This window comes from Hyalella azteca, unplaced genomic scaffold (genome assembly GCF_000764305.2).
Source record: "Hyalella azteca isolate HAZT.00-mixed unplaced genomic scaffold, Hazt_2.0.2 contig1914, whole genome shotgun sequence".
Taxonomy (NCBI): Eukaryota; Metazoa; Arthropoda; class Malacostraca; order Amphipoda; family Hyalellidae; genus Hyalella; species Hyalella azteca.
This window is the reverse complement of record NW_025932207.1, coordinates 1-25,547: the sequence shown is the minus strand read 5'-3', so window position 1 is coordinate 25,547 and position 25,547 is coordinate 1. Positions and strand designations below refer to the sequence as shown.

General features: G+C 40.1%; 1 protein-coding gene across 2 annotated transcripts; it reads left to right on the top strand.

The window, feature by feature from the left end:
• Positions 1-8,614: 8,614 nt before the first annotated feature.
• Positions 8,615-20,592, top strand: LOC108683302. Of its 2 annotated transcripts, XM_018172603.2 has the most exons (7): positions 8,615-8,801; positions 12,898-12,993; positions 13,119-13,448; positions 17,084-17,257; positions 17,525-17,612; positions 18,012-18,154; positions 18,575-20,592. In XM_018172603.2, exons 4-7 carry the CDS (start codon positions 17,090-17,092, stop codon positions 19,493-19,495), a joined length of 1,320 nt encoding a protein of 439 aa, XP_018028092.1. In that variant the 5' UTR covers positions 8,615-8,801; positions 12,898-12,993; positions 13,119-13,448; positions 17,084-17,089; the 3' UTR covers positions 19,496-20,592. The 2 variants fall into 2 exon arrangements, with proteins under 2 accessions (XP_018028092.1, XP_018028093.1); XM_018172604.2 differs by lacking the exons at positions 12,898-12,993; positions 13,119-13,448.
• The last annotated feature ends 4,955 nt before the right edge of the window (positions 20,593-25,547 follow it).

Sequence of the window (25,547 nt, the reverse complement as noted above, 5' to 3'; positions counted from 1 at the left end):
AATACTTAGTGAGTAGTGACTGCGTTTTAGCCCTGCGTTAAAGTGCAAATAAACTATGGATACGTCCATAAAAATAGACATAACTTTAGAAAATAAAGTCAAACTGTACTTTCATGAAGTATTTTTACTAACATTCTCTTAATATGATTCAAAAAGCAGTAATTACAGTGAAAATGAACTTTTTTTACGGACTAGTAGGTTACTGTGATTGGCAATTGAACTAATATTCACTGCAAGGGAAAACATTTTCAACCGATTATCATCACAACACCTTGCACTTTTACAATATTACATATACAATAATCTGTATAATCTACAATATATTTGAGTTTCGCTGTACATAAAGTTTTGGTTTGCTTCCAAGTTCTACTATTGAATTCTATAAGTAATGTTGGGCTAAAATAAGAGCAAGTTAAACTAAGCCAGCGCCCGGCAAACTGACACTTTTGCGGTCCGTTCAAAGTCGCAATGCAGTCCCAATGCGGTCACCTTGTATAATTGTGCACATTTATCCATTACTCGATAAATGACATACCAGTAGTCTTCTTATTAAAAAAAAATGTTTATCTATCCTTTAGGTTTTTCATCGGTAAGTATATTTGAATCTTTAGCGAAAATTTCTAGAAATCACACTCACTTAGTTCAGCTCAGATTCAGTAAAATTGTTCCTTCTTAGTTCAGAAGTCGAAGAAAACAATTTTAAAAAAGCTTACGTCTGCGTAAGATTGTGAAGAGAACACGAAAGTTATATGTAAAGCACTTGAAATTTTTACCTGCAGCTGACGAGAGTAAATTTGTGCTTGAATTACGTCATCTAGTAACATGTATTGCGCAGAACGGTGTGAAATGCCCAATACGTACCAATATAAACAAATTCAGCTGCATGCATTATCATCATTGTTTTAAAATTAATGGAATGTAAGTAATCCTCCCGGGCCCTCGTAGACCTTTTAGTATTTGGATAGATTATGCAGACTGATTAAGTGTGTATTACAGTTCCAACTTCAGTATTAAATTCACAGAACCGCTGTTCACCACTGTTCATGAACCTCTGTCGTCAAAAGTTTTTCAAACGTTTAGTGTTTCTTCTTCTGCAGGACACATCTCGGTCTTTGAAAACACTTGCAGTATATTAGCTGCATGCATCCAACATATCATGTTCTATTTTTCGTATCTAAATATACGTATACAAGTTTCAGTGTTTCGATAATCTTTTTTTTTTATCATTACTACCATTATTTTCGTTTTTAAAGTAAAAATTATTTACCTGCCTGCACACGCATTGCTTGCACTATGCTCCCTGAGGCATACGGCTTTCTCGTTCGTGTGTCATGCGTCGTTCGTGTCTCGTACTTGCTTCTATCCTAACCGTCTGTGCTCCGTATGTGCCTCGTTCGTAATAATGTCACTTGTTTACTTGAATCGCATATTCACTAAAAACTTAGAAGCAAAGAAAACTCCGCAAAAATTCATACTGTCTTTATTGGGAATGTTTCTATAAACGTTTTCTTTAATGATACTGTGAATTTTTGTGGAGTTCGTGTCTCGTTCGTGTCTCGGGCGTGCCACGTCCCTACTCCGCCCATGCTCCATATGTACCCCGTTCGTGTCTCGAGCTTGCCCCGTTCGTGCCCCGTTCGTGACTCGAGCCTGCCCCGTTCGTGACTCGAGCTTGCCCCGTCCTTACTGCGTCCGGGCACCGAATGTACCTCCGTTCATGTCTCAAATGTGCCCCGTCCCAGGCGTCCCACCCCGTCCGTGCCCCGCTTATATCTCATTCGTACCCCGTCCGTGCCCCGGACTGCTCCGTGGATGTTCACATGTGCTTAGCTAATGAACCGTTACTGTTTAACGGATTATAAACCCACATATACAGGTATATTAAAAAATAATTGAATATTTCTTTGTGTTTTTTTTTGCCTGGCTTAGCATCGTATAAGTTACTGAAAATCTGATCGAAGAAATGGCCCCATAATGGACAGGGTGGTTTATGGCCCCTGAAATAATAATGAACTCAATTTGGACGGGGACGATTGTTTGGAAATATTTCTGTAAGAGTAAATCTCCCTTTTAAATACCCATCTCCCTTCTAACTATCTGAAATTTTGGCAGAAACTTCGCGAACAAAATCAAACAAGTTTCCTCTAAATAGCAGTCAATAAAAAATAATTTCTCATTGTGCGTATTTCTCTGTCGTTTTGATAAGATCGTGAGTTTGTGGTGACCTTGGCAGCGGACGATCGATGCCCTGATCCTCTGACTCACTAGGGTTGAACGTCAGCAACAAACTTATTAGAAGATACTTGAATGATTGTAGTTTAAAAAGTGCAAGCGTCTTCCTCAGAACTCATCGATTTTTTATTTAATTCAAGAAATTTTACACTTTGAAAATGTGGACACATCACACTGCCACACCCAGTGTTACATGGGAGAAAATTGACATACCATTGGCGGGGTCAGGAACTTTCATTGCACGATTAAGAAGAAGTCGCTCTGCGAGAGAGCCGAAGAGAGACAAAAATAATGAAGGATTTTTCATCGTTCCAAACGCAAATACTCTTCCAGTGACAAGGTCACTTATTCGATAATAAGTGAAGACAACCATGAGCTGATAACTTATTCGAACAATTTTAACCGCTTCGTTAAAAATTCATAGCTCGATGACTGCAATCACACAATTCAACGGTTCCTATTCTAAAGCTTAGTCAAATTTTCATGTCACATCTTATGTGGATCAATAATTTGTGAAGACATCAGCTGCATTGGAAAGAACAGAGTTGTAATAGTGAATGCAAAGGCTGTCGTTATACAGTCCTGAGAATTAATTCATAGCTCGATGGCTGCACTCACACAATTCAATTGTGCCTATTCTAAAGCTTTGCCAAATTTTCATGTCACATCTCATGTGGATCAATAATTTGTGAAGACATCAGCTGCATTGGAAAGAACAGAGTTGTAATAGTGAATGCAAAGGCTGTCGTTATACAGTCCTGAGAATGATGCGGACCATTTAATATTATCCGACTCTTGACTATATTGTGAATGTGCAGTGTGCCTTCTCCATATGCTGTCTCATCTTCTACATATATAGCAGGTGATCTAGCTGCAGTCCAGTGATGGCTTCTGTGGCATCAATCAAACTTGCTTTCCGACGACCCATTCTTCCCTTTTCATTGACTACCACTTTTTTATCTCTGAAGTATTATGCTCTTTCTCCGATGAATCCGAAGACTAATTAACGTCAAAGTGTTACAAGTAGCCAATTCGTGGCTTCTTCCTCTAACTAATTTCGTTATTAGTTAGAAGTTCTCTGATTACTCAGTACAGGCAGAGCGCTGGTAACTGCTACAGTGAGTTGGCATATCTACTCCAGTAGGTTGCGACTAATTACCTTCTCGAGTAAGTTACTACTAATTACCATTTCCAGAAGGCTACCACAAATTACCTTCTCGATTAAGTAATCAGTAATTACATTCTTGGATATTTATCCCTATAATTACCTACTTGAGTATGGACTGATCTATAATAGTAAATGTTTTGTGCCTCAATCTAGTTCTCTCACTCGAACATTTTTATAACAGTTCTAATCAATCATTTAGGCTCCAGTGATCGTCAAGTACAGTGTGTCTAATTGACCATGCAACTGATCATGTCATTGGATTCAATCCAGCGCATCTTCGGGTGCACCGTGCTGGATCAGCGGAATGAGGGACCTGCGCAACTGGTGCAGGTTGGAGTATCTGGGACTGTAGGTACTCACTGGAGAGGAGAATGGATAGGTAAATTATACTGCACACGTGGAAGATGATAACCAGACTGAGTCTGGCTTCAAACTTTAAAAGTTAGACTTTCAGGGTAGTGACGTATTATATCGAAAGAAGGGGAGACTGTGTAGGATACCCCCACAGCACATCCGAGCTGCGGCTAGAGTTTAGATTCTTCGTATGGTTCTCATTCATTGGCGGGTCAAAGGCTGTTCAACGACCAGATGTAGGAACTGAGATGAGAGGTCAGTCTAAACAACTAAGAGACGACTGATTATGTTTTCAAGAACTGTCTTAGATCATCCGTCAATGCCCCACTACCATCAGCAAGTCCTAACAATTAAACAACACCATTTGCATTAGCTGGCCCAAATGCAGGCGGTTGCAAGGTAGTCAAGTTCAACGTTACCTCCGGGCCCCAGTGGCGGGGAGATCTACCTATCGACGGCTTGGGGACGGAGAACGATGGCGCATAAGCCTGACCATGGACGGAAACGTCCTAAACTTGAAATAAGGACATAATGGATTGTAGCCGACCTGACAACGGCATGGCTACAAAACGTGCTTACATGAATCTCCACCTTCCTTCTTTATAAATAAGTCAGAAATTTACCATACTGCTGATGCAACTCTCACGGAAACTAATTCATGTGGTCAAATGTTGATACCCCTCAAGCAGTAAGCCTTTGGGCTATCCTTGTGATGCAGCCTAGCAAATATACAGCAAAGGTAAGCAGGCTTGGCAGTTTAATTGAGGACTTCATCTCCCGTTTAACGCCCAGTTAGCGTAACTTTATTGGTAGACAGTATTGGCAGGCCAACACTTGCCATGTGCTAGTCTTGCCAAACATCACAAATATGCTGACAGGCTCTTCATTTCACCATGGAATTATTAGCCCCGGGTGCAGTTAATTCCACCCTGCCAGCCTCTCCTACACCTGGTTAATAGCATTGCTCTCCTGCCTCTGCAGACCAACTAAGTAAGCTCCTTCTTCTTTGATATACACAGCATCTTGCTCCTTCTTTAGTATCTACAGCTTCCCACCTCCACGCAATAATGATTCCCTGCAACCGTTAAGGCCGATTCTCTCGCCTAAGTATTCTTACTCTCTTTGTCCCAGCGTAGTGTATCAAGTATTAAATCTTATTAAATGATTTGTGCTGTAGAAAAAAAAACATTTTATGTTGACCGTCTGCTGCTAAATTTTTACAACCATCGCGGCCAACACCGCGGACAATCACAAAAACAACAGTAGGCAAGCAACAGTAGACAATCGAAAGACAGCAAAATTTTACGTGAAAAAGCAATCCCTGCTGTGTACCCTTCAATGGTGTATGTCCTGCTTCTGAGAATCTTCCCTCAAGTTTGGATGCATCTAATTTTGAACTCGTGTGGGGCTTTTAATGCGTTGATTTTGAATCAACACAAAAAGCCACTGCCTGCACCAACGAAGTGTGGAATTTTAATTCTTGTGACCATCGGTGATTTGAGCCAGTCGAATAAGGTGCAGCTTTGTCACCAAGACCTCAAACAACGCACCGCCACCCCCAAAAGGAAAACAGAAATGCAAAATAATCTAGTGATATCTGTACACACGTCTAATGTTTTATTGACCTCTTCTAACTGCAGTTTCAACTACGCACATTCTGCAGAGATTACAGAACAGCTTCTATTATCACACAACTGTGTTCCATATCAACCCAGGACTCGGAATAATCATCGACCGGTCTTTTTAGCGCATTTTCTCATTTATGGAAAAAATGCACTATTGTGCTCGCCATGTCCGTCTGTCTGTCCGTCTGTCCGTCCGTCTGTCCGTCCGTGACCTCAAGTTTTCGTCGACGAGAAAATGCGCTCTCTGTCACTCATTGCAGTGAGTACTGAGTTATAATTTTTCAGGTTACACTAAATATTGATGTGATGGAGAAGGTCGTGGAGAAGGTATACGCGCCGTAGTCATGTGGTTCAGCGCCCAAGCCCTATACGCAAGTGTCCAAGTCAATGGAATTTATACCACCGCACTTCGTATGAGCAATAATAACCGCATCGCCATCACGAAGATCAACAACCAAAATAATACCATGATGCACGGTGAAATCTCTATCTATGTCAATCAGACCTCTTCTTAATAATTGCTGGCCTCATGAATGCTACTTGAATAGAGCCTGCATAGCCTGATCTCCTTTTGCTGCATGCGAGCTAATAGGACGTTCTATTTAGGAACTAATAATAAATACTTCTACAGTGTTAATGACTAATAAAACCTTCCATACATATATTAGAATAGAAGTGTCGGCATTGAAGAAATTGGCCCATGGCCTGTTGCCGATTCTTGAACTTTTTGTGACTAAGCCAGAGTGTATGCCAGAGTGACTGCAATAGTAAGCCAGAGACCCCACACTCATGGAAACAAAGTACAATACTCGCATGTCCTAAAATAATCTATGATGGCTGACGGCACTGAAACAATTTATTTACTGCCTGCTGAATTTTGCATTCCAGATAAAGCCTGGACGGATGCCTCTGGGCGCCTCTTTCCAATGCATAGCGGGCTGTTTGACGAGCTCTATGTTATTCTGCAGTGGTTCATCACATGCTTTGACTTGGCATCAGCCCCTTTGACATCAAGAGACGACTGGACAAGTTTTTGAGCAAGATCCATGATCGTCTGGTTATGGGAAACTACCCTACAAGTGACAAGCAACAGTATATCTTGCATCAGCTGGCCCACAGGAGGGCAGCTGGACAGAACACGTCCAACGTTACATCCGCGACCCGAGGACGGGGCGACCTGCCTATCGACGACTTTGAGGACGACAAAGGTGGCGCATCAGCGTGACCGTGGACTGAGATGTCCTAAACTCATCATAAGGTCACTGCGATAACTGCAAGTCAAAGTTGAAGCTAATACTCATGAACTTATCATGCTCTGCCTTGTTCATGAAGTCCGTTCGCGCCCACGGGCTCCACAGTCTACACCCGGTGCGGTAATAGCCCACAATTGGTACAAGTCTGTAATAGGAATAGCGGCGTCAGCTTTGCTTGGGCCATTAGACCTGTTGTTGATTCTAAACATCACAGAACATTCAAAAGTAGTTGCGGGTCTCGAACATGCAACTCACTGCTTCAATTTTGCAGCGCCGAATCGCCCGAAGATTTCGACCGGAACTAGCGCATGTAGCTGGGATCGAACCTCAACTCACTGGTCCTTTCTTGGAACTCATAGCTGTACCTTTGGACCACCCTGCCTTGTGTCGATGTACATGGCATTGAGGTAGTTGAAAGTGTTGAACAGCTAAGCCTCTCTCTAGATATATCTTTAATGACCCTTCTTGAGCAGTTGCCGTCGGAACGGTGTGCACGACTCTTGATCGAGCTTCTGATGTAAACAGGCCTTGTGAGAGTATGCACCTGCATACAGTAAGCAATAAGCTGTTCATTGTTCCATTGGTGATAGTTCCAAGGCGTAGAGCTGCCGTTGTCTTGATCTGACTCCTCCTGAGACATGCTGACGTAAGTGCGCATTTGTGAAGCTTTTGGTACGTCGTGCTTCATCTGTCAGATACTTATAATGCGGAATAAACCATAAAACACTAACTTCTTACTGTGGTCCATCTCGGGTGATTCGACATCATCTTAAAAGTCACACGGCGCCATATTGTGTTAGCCTTCTTATGGTCCGTGACCTATTGGGAGTATGATTATCCAAAAATGCCAGATTAGTCATAGTAAATGTCACGATTTTGTTCGTCAAGAGTACGAGGCGCATAATACCATTTGAAGACATATCAAAATAGGCCGTGAAAAATTACATATGGAAACTAGATATTGCAAATAAATTACTTTGAGGCTTGGAGCCATTCGATACTCAATCGACAATTCTACGGACTCGCCAGCGGACTCGCCTGCGGACTCGCGCAACTGGGCCACTCATACTTCCTTAAATACTCAACCGAATCGACACTTCAGCGAACTCGCCTGCGAGCTCGATTGCAAAATCTGAAAAAATTCCCTCCGCAAATTACTGATATTATCTACTTATATTTCAAATTCGAATAAAATCCGTTCATAATTGACGGAGTTATGAGTGCCAGAGTTGAAAATTAAGTTAGGTTTTGCATTCGAGCTCGCAGGCGAGTTTGTTGAAGTGTCGATTCGGTAAATACTCAACGGATCTGTATGAATTTTGGAAATTGAGTATTAATTATCGATACGCTGACGCAGGAATTATTACAGATTTTTACATGGATTATTTTTTAATTAAAACCAATAAACGTATTTTTAAGCAACTGGGCCACTCATAATTCCTTAAATACTCAACGGATCTGTATGAATTTTGGAATGTGAGTATTAATTATAGATACACTGCCGCAGGAATTATTACAGATTTTTACATGAATTATTTTTAAATTAAAACCAATAAACGCATTTTTTAAGCAACTGGGCCACTCATAATTCCTCAAATACTCAACGGATCTGTATGAATTTTGGAATGTGAGTATTAATTATCAATACGCTGCCGCAGGAATTATTACAGATTTTAACTTTACATTTTAACTTTAACTACAGATAGATTAACTTTACAATATACATCTACCAAGCATGACAGTTTGACACCACCACTCAATTATGTTAAATGACCCCAAGCATTATTAAAAAAAACTTTCATTAGCATTTTCATCATGTTTAAGTTAACAACTTATAATTCACTTTTAGAAATGGATGCCCTACTTTTTTCATATTACTGCAAATAATAACTTTAGGATTCGATACCTTTCAAGTCAGTATTTTCGATGCGCAGCTTATAGCGCATGCTTTCCTCCTTCTGCGCAACCGGTCACACGCCCCACTCACCACGTGAACCTTGAACGGCGAATGTCTAAGTTAAAGCATGTTTTATCGCTTGCTAGTAAATGCTATCAGAGAACCTCTTACGTCAAAAAATAGTTGTGCTTTGTTAGAGACGATATTTGTAAAACAACCGGTAGGATTCGTGCTGAGTCCTCTAACTTCATTTCTTCGAACTTCTTTGAAAGGTTAGTGGGAGACGGGAGTTGGGGCTGATTCAGTAGTGAATAGTGATTGTCTGATTGAGCTAGCTGCTAGCCTAGCCTACGACGCCAGACTGGTTACCTACCTATAACTTAAGGATCTGAGTCTGACTACTTGAAAATTGTTTTTAATTTTTTCTGCATTTAAAATTAGGAATTCTTTGACATAAATCGATAGGACGCAAAGTTAGCTTAGTTAAGTAGCTCACTGCATAGTGGCAAAGCCGAGAGTTTTTTTAGATTAGACTCTCCCTCAAGTTTGTTTTCGAGTACTCTAAGTAGACCAGTAAAGTATCATGGATACCACATACCAGCATTATCTGATTATCATACATAAGAAATTGATTCAAATCTTGAGGAAATTGAAAATGAACTTATTCTAAAAAATTTCTGGTTTGCCACTAGGCTATGCCTCATGCCTGGCCAATAAGTGGCTCAGTCAACTTGTCAAGGAAGGCCTTACTACCGCCTTAGCCTATAAAATTCAGTTGATCATTTTTGCTAGCTAGGGTAATCTGGGTAAACGCGGTAGCCTATATTCCAACATTGTGGGAATGTGGGTAATTCCGTCACCTCTTTAGTTTTTCCTTTATATTAAGCTTTGTTTTAGTTCCATGCGTTCATTGATGGTTGAAATGGTGACGTCATACATTTGTGTGTCAAACTACTGCCAAAACACTAGGTCTTGGCCATCTAGCGGGAAAATATTGAGATCCAAAGAGAGACGATGCATGCTACCCAGTGAGATCATCGAAAAATGTGTCAAATTTGATTAGTGGCAAACCAGAGCTTTTTTAGAATCAGTTCATTTTTAATTTTCTCATTTACTCAAGATTTAAACCAATTTCTCAAGTATGATAATGCTGGACTTGCTGGTATCCAGGATACTTTACTGGTCTACATATAGGACTCAAAAATGAACTTGAGGGAGATTCTAAAAAACTCTCTGCTTTGCCACTATGATCATTTTTGCTAGCTAGGGTAAACGCGGTAGCCTATAATATAGGCCCTATATTCCGACATCGTGGGAATGTGGGTAATTCTGTCACCTCTTTAGTTTTTCCTTTATATTAAGCTTTGTTTTAGTTCCATGCGTTCATTGATGGTTGAAATGGTGACGTCATACATTTGTGTGTCAAACTACTGCCAAAACACTAGGTCTTGGCCATCTAGCGGGAAAATATTGAGATCCAAAGAGAGACTATGCATGCTACCCAGTGAGATCATCGAAAAATGTGTCAAATTTGACAGTTGACACTTGACCTTGCTCTACCAAATAGTGAATAACTGTTTGTATAGGAAGAATATTATGGTTTGAGACTATTAAATACTTCTGTGAATATATTAGGAATCCTTTAAGTATACTTGTATTTTCTGATTTCAAGTGGTAAATAAATTAATAGATGATTAAGTTGAGAAATGGTTTTAGTCACATGAAAACTAATTCCGTCACAACTTGAATTGGACACACATAGATCGTTCCAAGCTGTGTACAAAAATTAAAATTTGCTTAATTAAAAGCTTAATAGTTGTTAATTAAAAGCGTAATTAAGTTGTGTTTAATATTCATTAGTGTTCTAATTCAAACTCAAAGCCGTGTTGTATTCCAATACAGCAAGCGGAATTCAAACACGTGGATGACGGCATTACATATTATTAGAATTTGAAGCGCTGACGGAATACGCCTCACCACGCGCCAAATATTGCCACACACAGTGACGGAATATAGGGATTTGGTAGGTTTCCATTCTAAAGGCTTTTAAATAAATATGGCAACATTTTGTGACGTTTTGTTGTTGCTGACACGTAGTGCGGTGTTTTGAGAGTTGCATAAAGCAAACAGAACTTGAGTAAAGCATAGCATAAAGCAAACAGAACTTGTGTAACACATATGGTTATTTTTTATAGTTTTTCATTTCTCGATGCGTCCTTAATGTGTTATGTGATGGAATATACTGCGTTTACCCTATGCAGAAGTTTAAGACAATATCAGCATAATGGCTTATGTTGAAATATCTTCAACAATTTAAATCAAGAAAGCAATAAGTTACCTGTTCTTTTGTTGACACATTTCACTTGAGTTTTGTTTGAGCTTGCATATTTGCTTCTCAATATAATGCATTATCATTCTCTTTGTGGCAAATTGCAAGCATAGCTAGCCTATAGGTGGCACCATGGCAGAGGGAGAGCATTGGGTCTTTGCTCTTCAGATGATTGGATGAAGGCTGGATGCTGGAGCTCTCCTTTAGTGCACCTGTCTCTGTTGAATGTTGATAAGCCTTTGCCATTGAGTAGTGATGGCCTCTGATCTGACCCAGTACCAGTTAACCAGTATGCTTGAGTTAATTTAACAAACATGCTAACCATTAACCAAGTTAGCCTATTAAACAAACATGCTAACCAGTCTTGATGAATTTGATATTCCTGTGGCTCTTAAAAATATAGCTACTTGGAGTTGGCCATTTTCCCTGCTCAACCCAGAATTTTATAATTGATGTAGCCTAGTGTTGCTAGTCATAGATGTTTTGTATATTTTATGAATGATTCCCTATCTCATAATCTTCTTATCCATAGATCTCCTTAGTCCTTACTAAAACCAGGGTGCGTACTGGTCATGGAAAACTGTAAAGTTGTGGAATTTGATTTTTCATTTTCCAGGCCTGGAAAGTCATTGGATTTCATTTTAGGTCATGGAAAGTCATGGAACAAAAAAGTGTTTAGATTTCCCTTAATAAGGTTGATGTTGGTTGCATAGTTAGGACTGTGATAAAAAACAGCTTGCAGACAAGAAGGCAAGTGCTGTGCAAGTTCTTACTTTGAAGACACAAGCGTTGCACTTCATGCAGGCTGTAGTCCAAAAGCTAATGGACAAGAGCCCTATCAGTATCAGGTATGGCCTTGGTAGGAACCTGAGATGGCTGGTGCCAAATGTCTTCATCAAGGACTGTAAAGAAGCCCTCAAGACACAGTTGAAGAACTGTCTCGCTTTGCTTGTTGATGCCAAGAGATTACCTAACACAGATGTGGATGGTGTTGTGTGATGAGATGTGCAACTTTGCAGATGAATCATAACATTGCAGTGAACTAAATGCACAGTTTCAAGCATTTTCAACTTTTGATTGACTGGAGACTGGACACCAGTTGGCATGCCATTCTGTCAAAGAGAACCTACAAAAAGCTCTGGAATGTTGTGTGGACGCTCATGCCCCTGTCTCATGACCAAGCCACAATTGAAAGAGGGTTTTTGTTCAAGGAAATCATGACACACAACATGAAAGAGCAAATGGTGGTTGCCCTGCATGCTGTGGTGATCATGTTGCACATATTGGTGGCCTGGACAAGATGACCATCACCAAGAAGATGCTGCTCTCAGCTGGCAGTGCCTAAACAGCCTACAATAATTATTTGGCAGAAGAGAAAGAGCAGAAGGCCAAGGTCCACAAAACCCAGAAGAGAAAGGCTTTTTTGGATGAGCTAGATGAACTGAAGAAGAAAAGGTGTACAGAGGAGATCATCAAGGTGCTTGAGCAAGCAGCAGATGAATATGCAGAAGCAATGGAGAGAAAGGAGAATTTGAAAATTATTGCCAAGTTCAAGACTATGAGGCAATCTTTGAAAACAAACTTACTCTCTTAAACTGAACATTAAAGAAAAAGTTGATGAAAAGCTACCAGGTAGTGGTATTGAAAGGTGTTCTGAACTGTATTGACACTGTCATGTACAATCTTGTGTGCATTACTCAATATTTGTTGTAAGTCAATGGAATTTGTAAATAGTAAGGGTTGGCTGAAAGACTTGTTGATGGAAACATCTGTTTAATTTTGCTCCGTAGGAGTGTATTAAGCCATTCCTTCATAATTTCTGTATTTAAAATTGAGTGATCACTCTTTGTTTTTTGTTTTATTTATTTTCGTTTATTATGTATGTTCGTGCTTTTTTTTATTGGGATAGGGCCGACTCCAGTGTTTTAAGGTGGGGCCAAGGCTGTTATAGTGACCTATTGCATCTTGAATTTATGCTCTTGCAGCTTTAATTTTGATTACCAAGTACCTAACAGCTATTTATTCCTTTAATTCAATAGAATAACTGCGTATCCGGTGGGGAACAACCTTCATTCTATCTTTTGGTGACTTTCAGCGACACACTTTGAGATACACAGAGCCTTCCGTCTGTCAGGGTGTGTAAAAGGTGTAATGCTTTGCTGATGTGAATGTATTTGATTGACACTTATTTGAGACATTGGAATACTACTACTATAATGCAGAATTGTAAAATTTGACATATTTTTTTTTGCTTCTACAGTTATCTTGGGCTGGGTTTATTCGTCAGCATAACAGCAATAACCTGTATCGGAACAGCTGCCAAGCATTGATTTTTGGGACTTGGTTCAGGCCTTGATGTTTTGTGAATACATCTTCTTTCTCAAGCTCTGGACCAGTCATCTCAGAAATTGAAGTTCTATTTGTTTGCTGTTTTGTATTAAGCCTAACAATTGTTGTGCAACTGTTGGGCACCAACAAAACCACATGCAAGAATAAATAAGAAGATATCAGTTGTGCTGCTCAGGCTGGACCTTCAGTAACTTGTACAAACTCCTTGTGCGTGGAGACTACATTGGGCCATTCACCTGAGGTGAGACAAGGACCTGTCTTTGGACCCCTAATAAAGAACCAATTGAGAGAAATTGTATCGACTACAACTCAGCCGTTAGGCTGCATTGGACTAGTCTTCAGAGGCTACTGCAAATCGCGAACTAAAGAAAAAGTTATTGATTCACTGAATGCTTAGTCAGTTTGTGAAGAATTTAGGAATTTAGCAAAATGTCAACTTAACGAACAGAGAACCAAATCCTTTGAATTATAACTAGCATCAAAGGATTGGCTCAATCTTAAAAATAATTAAGTGTCCCAAGTTGGGCATCAGTTGAAATAGTGTTGCTTTGTTGATTGGTAAGTAAATGGTAACTCGCGCTGCCGTGCAGCTCAAGTCTTTAGGTCATTCGTGCACCAGCAGCCATGATGCAGCCTGAGCCTGCAGCATCAATGTCATAGACTCCTCTAACCTATTCCAAGTGCCTATTCTGCATAAATGAGTAAAACTTGAATATCCTGATGCATTTGTCATGGTTGAATTGTAGGGCAGGGAGGTTTCTATTGTAGCTAGTGGAATAAAGGCACTAAGTACTAAGCCTGGGCCTTGCATGATACATCCAGCCTGCGCCTGATGACTGCCTGACAGTCCAGACTCTGGATGGTTGACTGATGTGGGTTGTAGAGTCCTGGCTCCTGGCTAATGATGTGCATAGTGCAGCAAGCTGCAAATGAGAAACTTATTGACCTTACTTTTTAATCATATAGCAGTATGGTTATCTAAGGTTTGGGGCATCTTACAATCTTGATGCATAGCCCAGGCCAGGCAGGATTTAGGTACACCAGTATCATGGATACTACCTCTACCAGTATTTAATATGTAAAGATGAATTCAATGAACTCTTCAAGTAAAGTTGTAGACTACTATGACTAGGAAATCAAAAAAGTATCAAACCGTTAACATTTGCTACTATGGCAGATATAAAATATATTTACCTCTTGAGCTGCATGCAGAGCTTTCCTGCGGTTTTCAGGCGTAGTAGATTCCTGTTAGATGAATTGCCTCTCTATCTAATTGTTGACAATAGTGGACACTTGTGCTGCAAGTTGCACATATATTGAAAATTTGGCACTTTGAGCATTGTAGCCACAAGAATTTTATTAATTAGGATTTAGGAGAATTTCAAGCCCACACTAGCATTCTCCTAAATCCTAAGGTCAATAGGTAGTTGGTTTTGGGAATGTGAATGTGATGTTAGTGAATTGGCTTAATGGCATAGTATTTATATTTAAAAGTTGTCAAGTTTGCTTGTAAGTCTATATCTGGGAGTAGATTTTATATTTTTTGCTTTTAAGTTTTCTGTAAATTTAAAAAATTAAATTTGTTTTTTTACATTTTCTGTAAAAAATGTAAATTTGATTATGAACAATATATATTTATCATGCACTTTTGTTGTTAATTAGTTTAGAGATAATTCATCTGGTTAGAACCTTGTGGCTTCAGAAATGGTAGAAAAGCTCTGGTCATGTCTGAAAGGCCAAGGTCCACAAGGTATTCTATGCCTGGTTGTGAATTATTGGCATGTGGCTCTTCTACATCTTGGCCTGTAGTTGCAGTGTCCCAAAAGCCAAGGTCTTTTTCTATTCACTTATAAAGGGCACTGTGTATTGTGTTATGCATATACTAACAAAGCTGTAACCAGGTAAGGTAGGAGGACTGAGGATAGACTCATTGACTAAGGAGAGTTTGACTGGGAGGCTGTGCTTTGTTACTCTGAGGCAAAAATAATATGAAGCTAACTATTTTCTAAGAAATGCTCATCACTCGTTATATTTCGGTTGAATTTTAAGTAATTTCAAATAACGTTGTTTCAATCATGTGGTTTTATGGTGTCTTCTGGAACAGCATTTGCTTGATAAGGAAGAAAGAAGCAAAAATCAGGGAGGTCTTGAGTGGCAGCTGAGAAATTGGTAGGAGAGACATGTGAGTTGACTAATGCATGAGGAGGGAAAAAGTAGGTTGTTTTTACTACGTTTTTCTTAGCTCGCTTTCGTGTCTGTGATGATCAAATCTTGCAATCGATATTTCACCAACTTTCCCATTAGCTAGCGCTCTGAAACTTTTAGGGAAGCTCAGCTCCCGATAACAATACAATAATCAATTATTTGTTGCACGTTTCCAGGCATATAAACTCTAAAGGAACTCACAAGCAGGGGTTGGAACCTTTAAATGCACGTCATCCTCTAGAGGATATTCGTGTTTAGACTGCGTATATCGATGATACGCTTCGTATCATCGATACGTACATCAAGTCAAGTAAATTGGCTCGCAACAACGTGTTTCGTATGTAGCAACGGACTAAAAATGAGAAAATAAAATACTTAAATAGACTCTTTGACTTAGGAGAGTTTTAACTGGGAGGCTGTGCTTTGTTACTCTGAGGCAAAAATAATATGAAGCTAACTATTTTCTAAGAAATGCTTAGCACTCGTTATATTTTGATTGAATTTGAAGTAATTTCAAATAACATCGTTTCAATCGTGTGGTTTTATGTTCTCTTCTGGAACAGCATTTGCTTGAAAAAGAAGAAAGAAGCAAAAATCGGGGAGGTTTTGAGTGGCAGCTGAGAAATTGGTAGGAGAGACATGTGGGTTGACTAATGCATGAGGAGGGAAAAAGTAGGTTATTGTTGGTGGTGGGTTCCAAGTGAAATTTCTTGCTGGCCTGGGAGCACAGATGTGTTGAATGGTGTTGGCAAGAGTTGAAGAATGGTGTTGGTAAGAGTTGGAACGGTGTTGGTTTTGTAGAGATGTTGTGAAATAGTGATAGTGGTGGAGGTGGTTCCACCTTAAGGTTTGAGCTAGGTTGATTTAGATTAGCTTGGCAAGTTTATTTGTATAAGACTGGGTTCGTGAGGCTCTGCTTTCTGTAGGCAAGCCCTTGAGATTCAGGTTGCTCGAAGATTGGGCTGAAGCAGGAACTAAATCCAAGTCAGGCTCAGAAGCAGAGACTTGAGATTTGGAAGACGTTTTTGTAGTATCAGTGGTTTATACCTGGTAGGTATCTTTGGGATCCATGTCTACCTCCAGTTTGCGGAGAAGAGACATTCGTTTACTTCCTCTTTTAAGGCGAGGCGTTCAGTCCTCAAATCCTTTGATCATTCCATGTGCTCTTTCTCCTTGAGCCTGTTAGTCAAGGCTATTGCTGTCAATTTATAGCACTTAGGGGCATCCTTTATTGCTTGAGTGACTTCTGTCACTTTGTGGGGTTCCATGTTGTCCAAAACCTTGTCCAGAAACCCCTGCAGGGTTGTCCGAGCAGTGTCAACCTGCTCTTCCAGTGCATGCGTAGATGGTGCATGGCGCCTCCTTGCTCAGCTACACAACTTTGAACTGTTCTCTGTTGCTTGCAAATGTCCTCAGGTTGCTACACATGTATTTAATATTTAACGTATAATTTAAGTTGAAAGTTATGTTCCCAGAGAGTGGCATATGGCGGTGTAGGGTTAAACAAAGTTGATTTATTCGTAGACTGCTTCATTAACTAATAAATGTTATATTGTTTTTTATTAAATTTAGAATATAAATAAATTTTATTTATTACTGACTAATTAAACTATTTTGATGTTTTATTGCATTATAAATGTTGATCACACCCATATGAGATGCTTCCTCCAGGCCACCATGAATGCTGACCGCACTTCTATGAGATGCTCTCCCCAAATCTACACCCCCACCACCGAGTGGTCTCCATCCAGTGGCACGAAGCTGTCTAAACAAGGCAAAATTTCCTCCCTGGCAAAGTCTGCAAAAATTAATCATGCTCATACTTCAACTGCCAAACCTGCCGGTGTAAGCCTTTCTTACCAACCTGAAGTATTACTAATTTGATAGGTTATCATTTGAATATCTAATGTTATACTTTGATTTATGTTAGCTCGTGTATTTTTGAAAATTGTATAATGTATTTCTATGAATAACTCTTAAAAAAGTAGATTTCATGAAGCGATGTGTTTATTCTTCTAAAGCTGTTGATAATTCTTTAAATGGATCTTAGTATTAGTGATCAGATTTGTATGCTGCTTCTAATTGTGCAATCTTCAAATCTTGATGGTGCAGGAGACTTTTAAAGCTCCTCCTATTGGAGTTCGTTCTAGTCAGGCACTCGGTATTGTCTCCGGTCGTGAGGTCAAAAGAGATGTAACAAGTAAGTGTATAGATGCGATATTTCCTCTCCTAGCTCCTCTTTAGAGATGTTGGTGCATCTGTTCTGGATTGAATAGTTTTAATGGAAAACAGCTTTTAGTAATGAACTGGTTAAAAAGAATCACTTGCTCAGATCAGTTCAGAATTATTGAAATGGAAGGAGTATACTGATTTTTCATGTGCTAAGTATATTATTCTCAAAATGTTTATTAATGATTATAATGAAACTTCTTATAATTATTAGAATTTTATTGTGATACCTATATAACAAAGATTCCACGTTTCTTTTGCACATAGAATGGCCATTGATTTGTGAGATGCGAGTTGCGAGTTGCTGGAGGATATTTTCTCTAAGCAATATGGAATTGCTTCCTTTTGTCTAAAAACAAATTTCTTGTAGACAATCTGGCCAACTGCAGTCAGCCGGAGCCCATGAATATGGGCCTACTGAGTGCAACTGGAAAATTTGCAAGGCCTCTAATACAAGAAGATGAGTCATGGAAAGATATTACCAAGGCTCCAGTGTCCTGCCAGGTTAAGGAGGTTAGTTCTTACCAATGCCTTTTGTCTTTATTGTTATCATTATTATTTTTTTTATTTTTTTTTTTGTCTCTAAACTAAGCAGTAATTTTCATCTACCACAAAAAGCTCGTGAATATGGTTTGAAATATCTAATTTTAAATTGCTGTGATTGGAAAGTCAACAGCTTGGACGACCCCATTTTTGCTTTACGTTTGAAGAGCAAATAATATGTAGAGGCTGCTCATCAGGTGTCCCTTGCCTTGCGGATGATGGCATTTTGAAAGCAGTAACAGCCCATGCATTTCAGTTTGACCCTACTTCTGATTCTATCATTTGCAATTAAAGAGACAACTTGAGTGACGGTGTTTTTAGCAGCTTGTTTGCTTCAAACCTAATTTCTGGAACAATGGAAATTCTCATTTCGTTTATGAAATCGTTCAGATTTTAGGAGACCGCGGAGTGGGTAGCTCATCAAATTCTTGGACAGAAATGACGCATCAGTCCTCCTGGCGCCACAGGGGAAAAACCGCGCGTGTATGGAGCGATTGCACTTCGTCTGGAGTACATATTGACAAGTCAGCCAGCAGCTCCCAAACTAGTGTGTACACAGTCGACGAGGTCAACGCAATGTTCAGTGTCCATGCTTGCAAAGAACGTCACGAATTGTCTCTTGCTTCTTCTACGCAATCATTTCTCAGCCAATCAGACGAATTGAATGGTCAATCGAAAGCAAAAACACAGGAAGCAGAATCTGCCCTAGAAAGAGGGTTGAAATTCAAAGAAAAGAATGAATCGCAAGGTTCCTCCTCGGATGGATCCAAAGAAGTTCTTCGTTGTAAATCTACTAAATCCTCCCATGCTGATGTGAACGAGATTGTCAAAACGGGTTTGGAGGCTGATGAAGAATCTGAATCAACACTTGATCAGTCGTTCGATGCTCTGAATGAAACAATTCTTGCAGAAGCCTTCGAACCCCAAAAAGGATGCGTTGCTAAGGGTGAAACGAAAGACTGTGGTCGTCATGTGGTAGGTAAGAAGTTTTCCGGTATAGTTTATTTTGGAGCTCCCAAGTCAGCGGCTGCTGCATCGGAGCAGAAGGCAACGGAGGACGATTCTTTATTTTACTCAGATTGTCTTGTACCAGCGAAGAGTCGCGCAGTGGGACGCTCTACTGGAAGAGCGATGGCCCGTGGAGTGTCTAGAAGCGATTCTTCTCTGTCCGTGGCTCTTTGTCGTGGACGTTTAAAAAAATTGATACTCAATGGAGGTCGTAAGGAAGAACATCCTGATATAAATTCTGTCGAGTGTTTTCCTTATCTAGGAGGAATTTCTTCATCCCATCCCAAAAAGCGTCATATTTAAAATATTTGGAATGAACAGTTGGTTGGTCAATATTTGAACCAAGTTATCTGGAATAGTGCTCTGTAACTTGGGGTGTTGCGGAAAAAATGCCTCCTTCTTTAATTTCATCCACAAAAGCAGTTGGAGTTCATATTCACTAATTCAATAAATACAGAAGTAATTAGTTTAGGCTGCAGGTTTGAAACCTAAAAAGTTGGTTGTGGTGTCTCTCGTGTTTTTTTTTTTCTCTTTGCTCCATCTGGTTTAATGAAAATGAAATTTGAGGGAAGCAAATTGACTGTAAAATGTGTGAATTTTTTTGAAATGTCAACTATTGTTTTTTTTTTTTTTGTCCGTACATTACAGATGATACACGTCGTTTATAGTATTAAACATTTTTAACATTGCATAATGTTGTGTTAAGCTATGTGTCTTGATTTTATTTGCTGCACAGAACACGCGATTTACTTGATGTTTGTCGTCGTGCTCGATGTTGTGAATATTTGCCTCCTCAGTGGGACTACTGATGTGTGTGTGTGTGTCTGTGCTCGTCTGAATTTCTATGCGATATCGCTTTCCTAGGCTCAGTTGATGGGTTAAGTTCTTATTCAGTTAGGATTACTTGCATTTCCATTCTCTCTCTCGCGCGAGTGGCCGACGTCCCATGTGAACGACCTCTTGTTCGAGTGTCTTCGTTTCTGTTGGTGTTCACCTGTCCCTCCTTTTAACTTCATCTCCTTGAGATGCTAACACTTCTACTTTCATTCTTTTTCTCATCATTTTGATGCGATCAAATGTTTGTTTTACTCGAACCCAGTGGTGCTCACGTTCTCTATACTTACAGGTACATTACATTAACCCAGTGGTGCTCACGTTCTCAATACTTACAGGTACATTACATTCGCCCAGTGCTGCTCACGTTCTCTATGCAGGTACATTACATTGAATTGTTTGAAAATTTGTGATATATCGTTTCGTGCTTCTTGAGATGAGGCTCAATTTAATTTAATTTTGTTGATGTCCGCTCACTAGATTTCGAAAGCTGAGCTTGACGCCTTCTTGAAATTTCTTGAAGCCAAAGTTTCTTAAAACTTGCGACATGTCACGGATGCCCCCTAAGCTTTNTAATTCTATTGGTGATACGATGGGCTGATGGTTTACCACAGCGAGTCAATTCTATTGGTGATACGATGAGCTGATTCTTTACCACAGCACCGGTACCATTTGTTTACTGGTCTCTGTTGCGGGTTTATTGCTTGTTGAGCAGTTTCCTGGAAATTCCTGGAGGCGCTTAGCGACCGACTTTTAATGTAAGCGACCTAGTGCAAGAGTCATCGTCTCAGTTGCTGCTAACCTGTTTCTTCTTTGATCCTGAGATGCCTATGCTGCTGTTGTTGTTAGTTGCCCGGGACCTCTGCTCGGCGGTTCCCCAGCAAATGCGGCGGCTCCGGGGGCGGAGGAGGAGGGAGCGAAGGATCCACTCCAAGGATATCTGAGAAGGATGGAAGCGATGAGAGGAATGCCGTAGTCGGTCGAGGATTAGACCAGAGGTCCAGTGGGGTTAGCGAGGTGGGGCGCGACGGACAGTCCTATGCTGCTACCTAAGGGTCAGTTTTGGCCCGCTGGTCATATAATTTTGAAGCCTCCCGCCACTTCAGGCAATGAATGCTTTGCTTAAATGGAACAATTTTCTGCTCATGCGTTAGGGTCACGCGATTTTTTTTCTATACCGATACAAATAGAAAATTTTCAGCCAAACAATACAAGACGACTAATTGCTGAGAGCCTAAGTGATTCTTTTGACTCTTGTCCTAGCCGCTGCTTCGGTGAAAAAGGACCTTCCGTTCCTTGCGGGTGAAAAATAATTCAAGATTTTAAATAATTGAGGCCTTCTTATGCCTTGCTGGTGATGTTATCTTTTGACCTCCGGTGCAAAATAGCTTGATAGCTGAAACGCTAGCAAACCATTCTACTACTACTACTACTACTACTACTACTACTACTACTACTACTTAGCTCGTCAGATGTCTAACGGTATTGCGCGTGCCTACGGGCATCGTCCCTGAGTGCTCTACAACTGCCGCGCTGGCTGCTTACGGGTCTAAATTCTAAGGCAAGTTCTTTTGTTGGAAGGACTCCCTGTACTTCCCTTCTCAGGTGGAGGCGTCCGATGTCTCGTTTAAGGGACCTTTTGTACGAGTGTCTGCCTTCTTCGTTTCAGAGATGTTGATTCTTTTTTTAACAGCCAGTCCATTTAAGTCTTTCTTTGCGGAGACGTATAAGATGGATTCAATAAATTAGTTATAGTTGAGACCTCCCACCTTGTTAGAGATGTTTATTTTGTCACTTGCTGTGGTGTACAGCTTGGTAGCTTATGCGCTAGCACGTCTTGTGTTAATTGTTTTATTTCCAATGGAGTCTAAGTAGAAATGATGCTGAGTATTCAAGCCGATTTCTGAAAATCTGGTGTCGAAGTAGCCAACTGTAAGTGGAAGTGCCTTTTTGCTGGAGCATAATTTATCATTGTTACTTTTTGAGATATTCGTCCTGTCAGGATATTTTTTTCTAGATTTTGAGATTTTTATTTTGTAAGCTCTGTTAATATGCAATTGGACTGTTGATTTCCTGTAATTGACTCTCTACCGCCGTAAGTCACTCCGGGAACATAACTTTAAACTTGGATTAAACGTAAACTATTGAGTGTAGCAACCTGAGGACGTTTGTACGGAACAGAGAACATTTTAAAGTTATCGTACGTGGCGGCAACCATCGGCGCAAGTCATTTTGCGCTCACTAGCAACGTATCCTTCTTGGGAAGTGGGCTTGTATGACAATATTGCTACGGTTACTCATGTCAGGCGGTAGAGGGTTAAAAAACTCCCGATGTTATTGTGAAACCGCTGGTGCCGCTATTCGAAGCATTAGATTCTGATAAAGAGGTAAGCCAGTTTACAATGTAGGGAAACATTTGTGCGTTTCTAGGGGCATTCTCCCTGAGCGCCCCACCACAGAGCTCGCAGTATCTTGATATAGGTCTCAGTTATGGGGTTAAGTTTTCGTGTAGGTTGGATTCCTGATATTTCCCATCTTTGTCTCTCACATGGGGTTGCCAGACGTATGATGGGAGCGACTAGTAAGAGTTTCTTGGTTTCTGTTGCTGTTCACCTGTCCCTCCTTGAAACTTCCTCGCTCTTGAATGTTAACTCTGCTTCTCTTGAGCCATCTTCAACGGGCTGGACGCTACAGCCATTCCGTCTTGCTGGCGAAGTTGATTTTTGACCTCCGATGCGAAATAGCTTGTGGCTGAAGCGCTAGCAAACCATCCTACTTGAACTCCTCCTCAAGCCGGACTTCGGAGTCGTTGCTCGAGTTATTTACCGCATTGTTGGCCCTGATTCGTAGGGCTCGTTAAGGAATTTTTTCTATTTATTTAATGCATTCCGATGATAATGATTTTTTTTATAGTGTTGGGCGATGTTTTTTTTTCGTTTCTCCAAAACACGAGTTGAAGTGAAGAACGGATTTTGTAATCGCGCTAGGGAAACCTCAAAGATGAGCAGGGATGTACGTGACAGGAATACACTGTACGAGATAGATGCTTTAAAGGGTCTGATTCAGTGTCCTGGGCGAAGTAAAACGCTACCTACATCCATTCTAAGTTGAACTGGGAAGCTTGACGTCAAAACAAACACGAACGCCTACCTCTGTCAAGATATAATATCCAATTATGGTTTTTCTAATGAGAAAAGAAAATCGGGATGAGATTTTTCGCGCAAGGTTTCATTTCTCCTTTTCAGTTTACAGCAGCCGCTACTCCAGTGAACGGAATCAGAAAAAAATTGGGGCAAGTGAATAATTCATTCCTTCAGTCAACTCGAAACTTGATGCTACTAGTTGAGCTTTCTAATGGATATCGTTGTAAGAGATTGATTGCAATAGAATCATGTAATTTATCGTTTAGCATTTTGATTCATCTTTGATGTGACCTCGTTTAGATGCGCTTCATATTTCTTCATTGTATCGGAATCCCACCACAGAGGTGCGTGTAGGTATTGTGTCTAGTTATTCTTGTGATAATCATGTTTACATATATCCAGTGGTTTATGTAGGGACTAGGAATATCAGTACTTGTATCAATCTGTAACTTATTTTCGCAAAGTATGCATTATATTCTGATTTGTTTAGTGTCCGTAATTTGTTTATTCATGCATTTTCAGAAACGTGAGTTCGGAGTTAGGAAAAGAGCTAAGGTAATACACGGTTTCTTTATTTGTAATCTCGTATAGAATCGATCATATGTTTATTATTATAGTTATTCATTAAATGTCTGGGGGACCGAGAGTTTATTTGCTTATCGAAGAGTCCCAACACCGGAACCTATTTTATTCATGCCAGTTTTGTTATCTCCTGAATGAATGTAATGAGAAAGTAAATACTTGTAGCATCTATTCGGTATTTGGCATGTACGATATTAAGTGAGCAGATGATCCGCCCACGAGAGACCCCGCGTGAGTATTGACATACGCCAGTGAACTCTAGTCTGTGCACGACTACGTATGGGGTATTGACATTCGTCCAACATTGAATGAACAGAAATAGTATAAACATTGGAATTGCAGGTTACAATGAAAACAAAGTTCTTACGCTATCCACGGCTTTACTTAAATTCTAATATTGTTTTCCAGGTAAGTTCCACACGCTTTTCAATGTTGTTGTTATTGAACTTATTATCGTATTAAGGTATTAGCCAACAGAGAAACGTCGCCGTTGTACTGCGCTCTGTACGGCACATCGTCCTGCTTAGAAGTTTGTGAGCACTAAGTGTTGTCTCTGGGCGTATGGTTAAATCATTTGGCACCGAACCAATTTTGCTAATACTCGACTCCTGTTCCATCGACGGTGCTTTGATGCACACCCGCAGTTTGCTTCACATAAGACAATTGTTGAGTTAAATCCACGTACTTTTCAGCTTCAGTTCGATAGAGATTCCTTAACAATACTGCAACTATGCGGAAGCTCATTGAAGACATGGCTAGAAATCTGTAGCGACCGGTAGACCTGGAACTTGGAATTAGTGGCATTGACTAAGAGTATTTGATTTGAATTTATCACCTTCACATCGAACTAGTGACACGAGGACTGACTAGACGTTTTGAAAGATTGCTCGAAGTCGCTGCAGATAAACTAACTCGAGTAAGCTGCAACACGAGTTGATCAAACTGAGGTAGTCAAACAAGGAGGAAAATGTGACGGAAGATTTTGGACATTAGTAGTGGGAGGAAAGGCGGGAACGATGCGGATGGAAGAACACTACTAGCACCGCTACATTTTGGCAAGTGAGGTTACTGAAATTATACGTTACACAAAGCAGGTTTCAGTGCAATATTGGTGACAAAATGAAGCATAGAATTTCATAAATTTTGGCAACAATATTTTCTTTATTTTTTAATTGTTCAAAATTGCTAGAAATTTGCTATTTTCAAATTATTAGTGAATAAATTGGAAATGATGCTGCGTCGGCAATGTGAAGTTGTGAGGTCTTCTTTTTACAAATAAACGAACGTTCAACATTTGGTGGAGTGGTTTCTGTTGAATCAAATACGGTTTTACTGTTCATATTTCATTATTGTTAATCCTTTATAGAGATTTCCTTATTTCATTAAACCAATTCGGGAGACCTGAGCTGAACACGAATCACTAACCGGGTTGAGGAAACGCTTCCATAGAACATACGCTTGTCATTTGACGGGACCTTGCTCGTGCTAGAGTGATTACGGTTCACATGCTAGTTACTAAAAGGATCTAAATTACTGGTTGAATAATTGGTAATTCCGACGGCGAGATACCTAGTTTCATCCACGTTTTCCTAACTTGCACACGTTTCTAAAATGCCAACCAATCTCGAAGAACGTAGAAATGTCAGACCATGTATAATAATCTTGGAGCTTGTGAAAGCCTTTACTTTTTATCAGTAAATGAGGAATGACAAATTGGCGAGTATGGAAGTTGGTGCTGAAAGGACAAGCTCGTGTCCAGCGTACACTGTGAGTCCACGCAACTCTGAATGCAATGG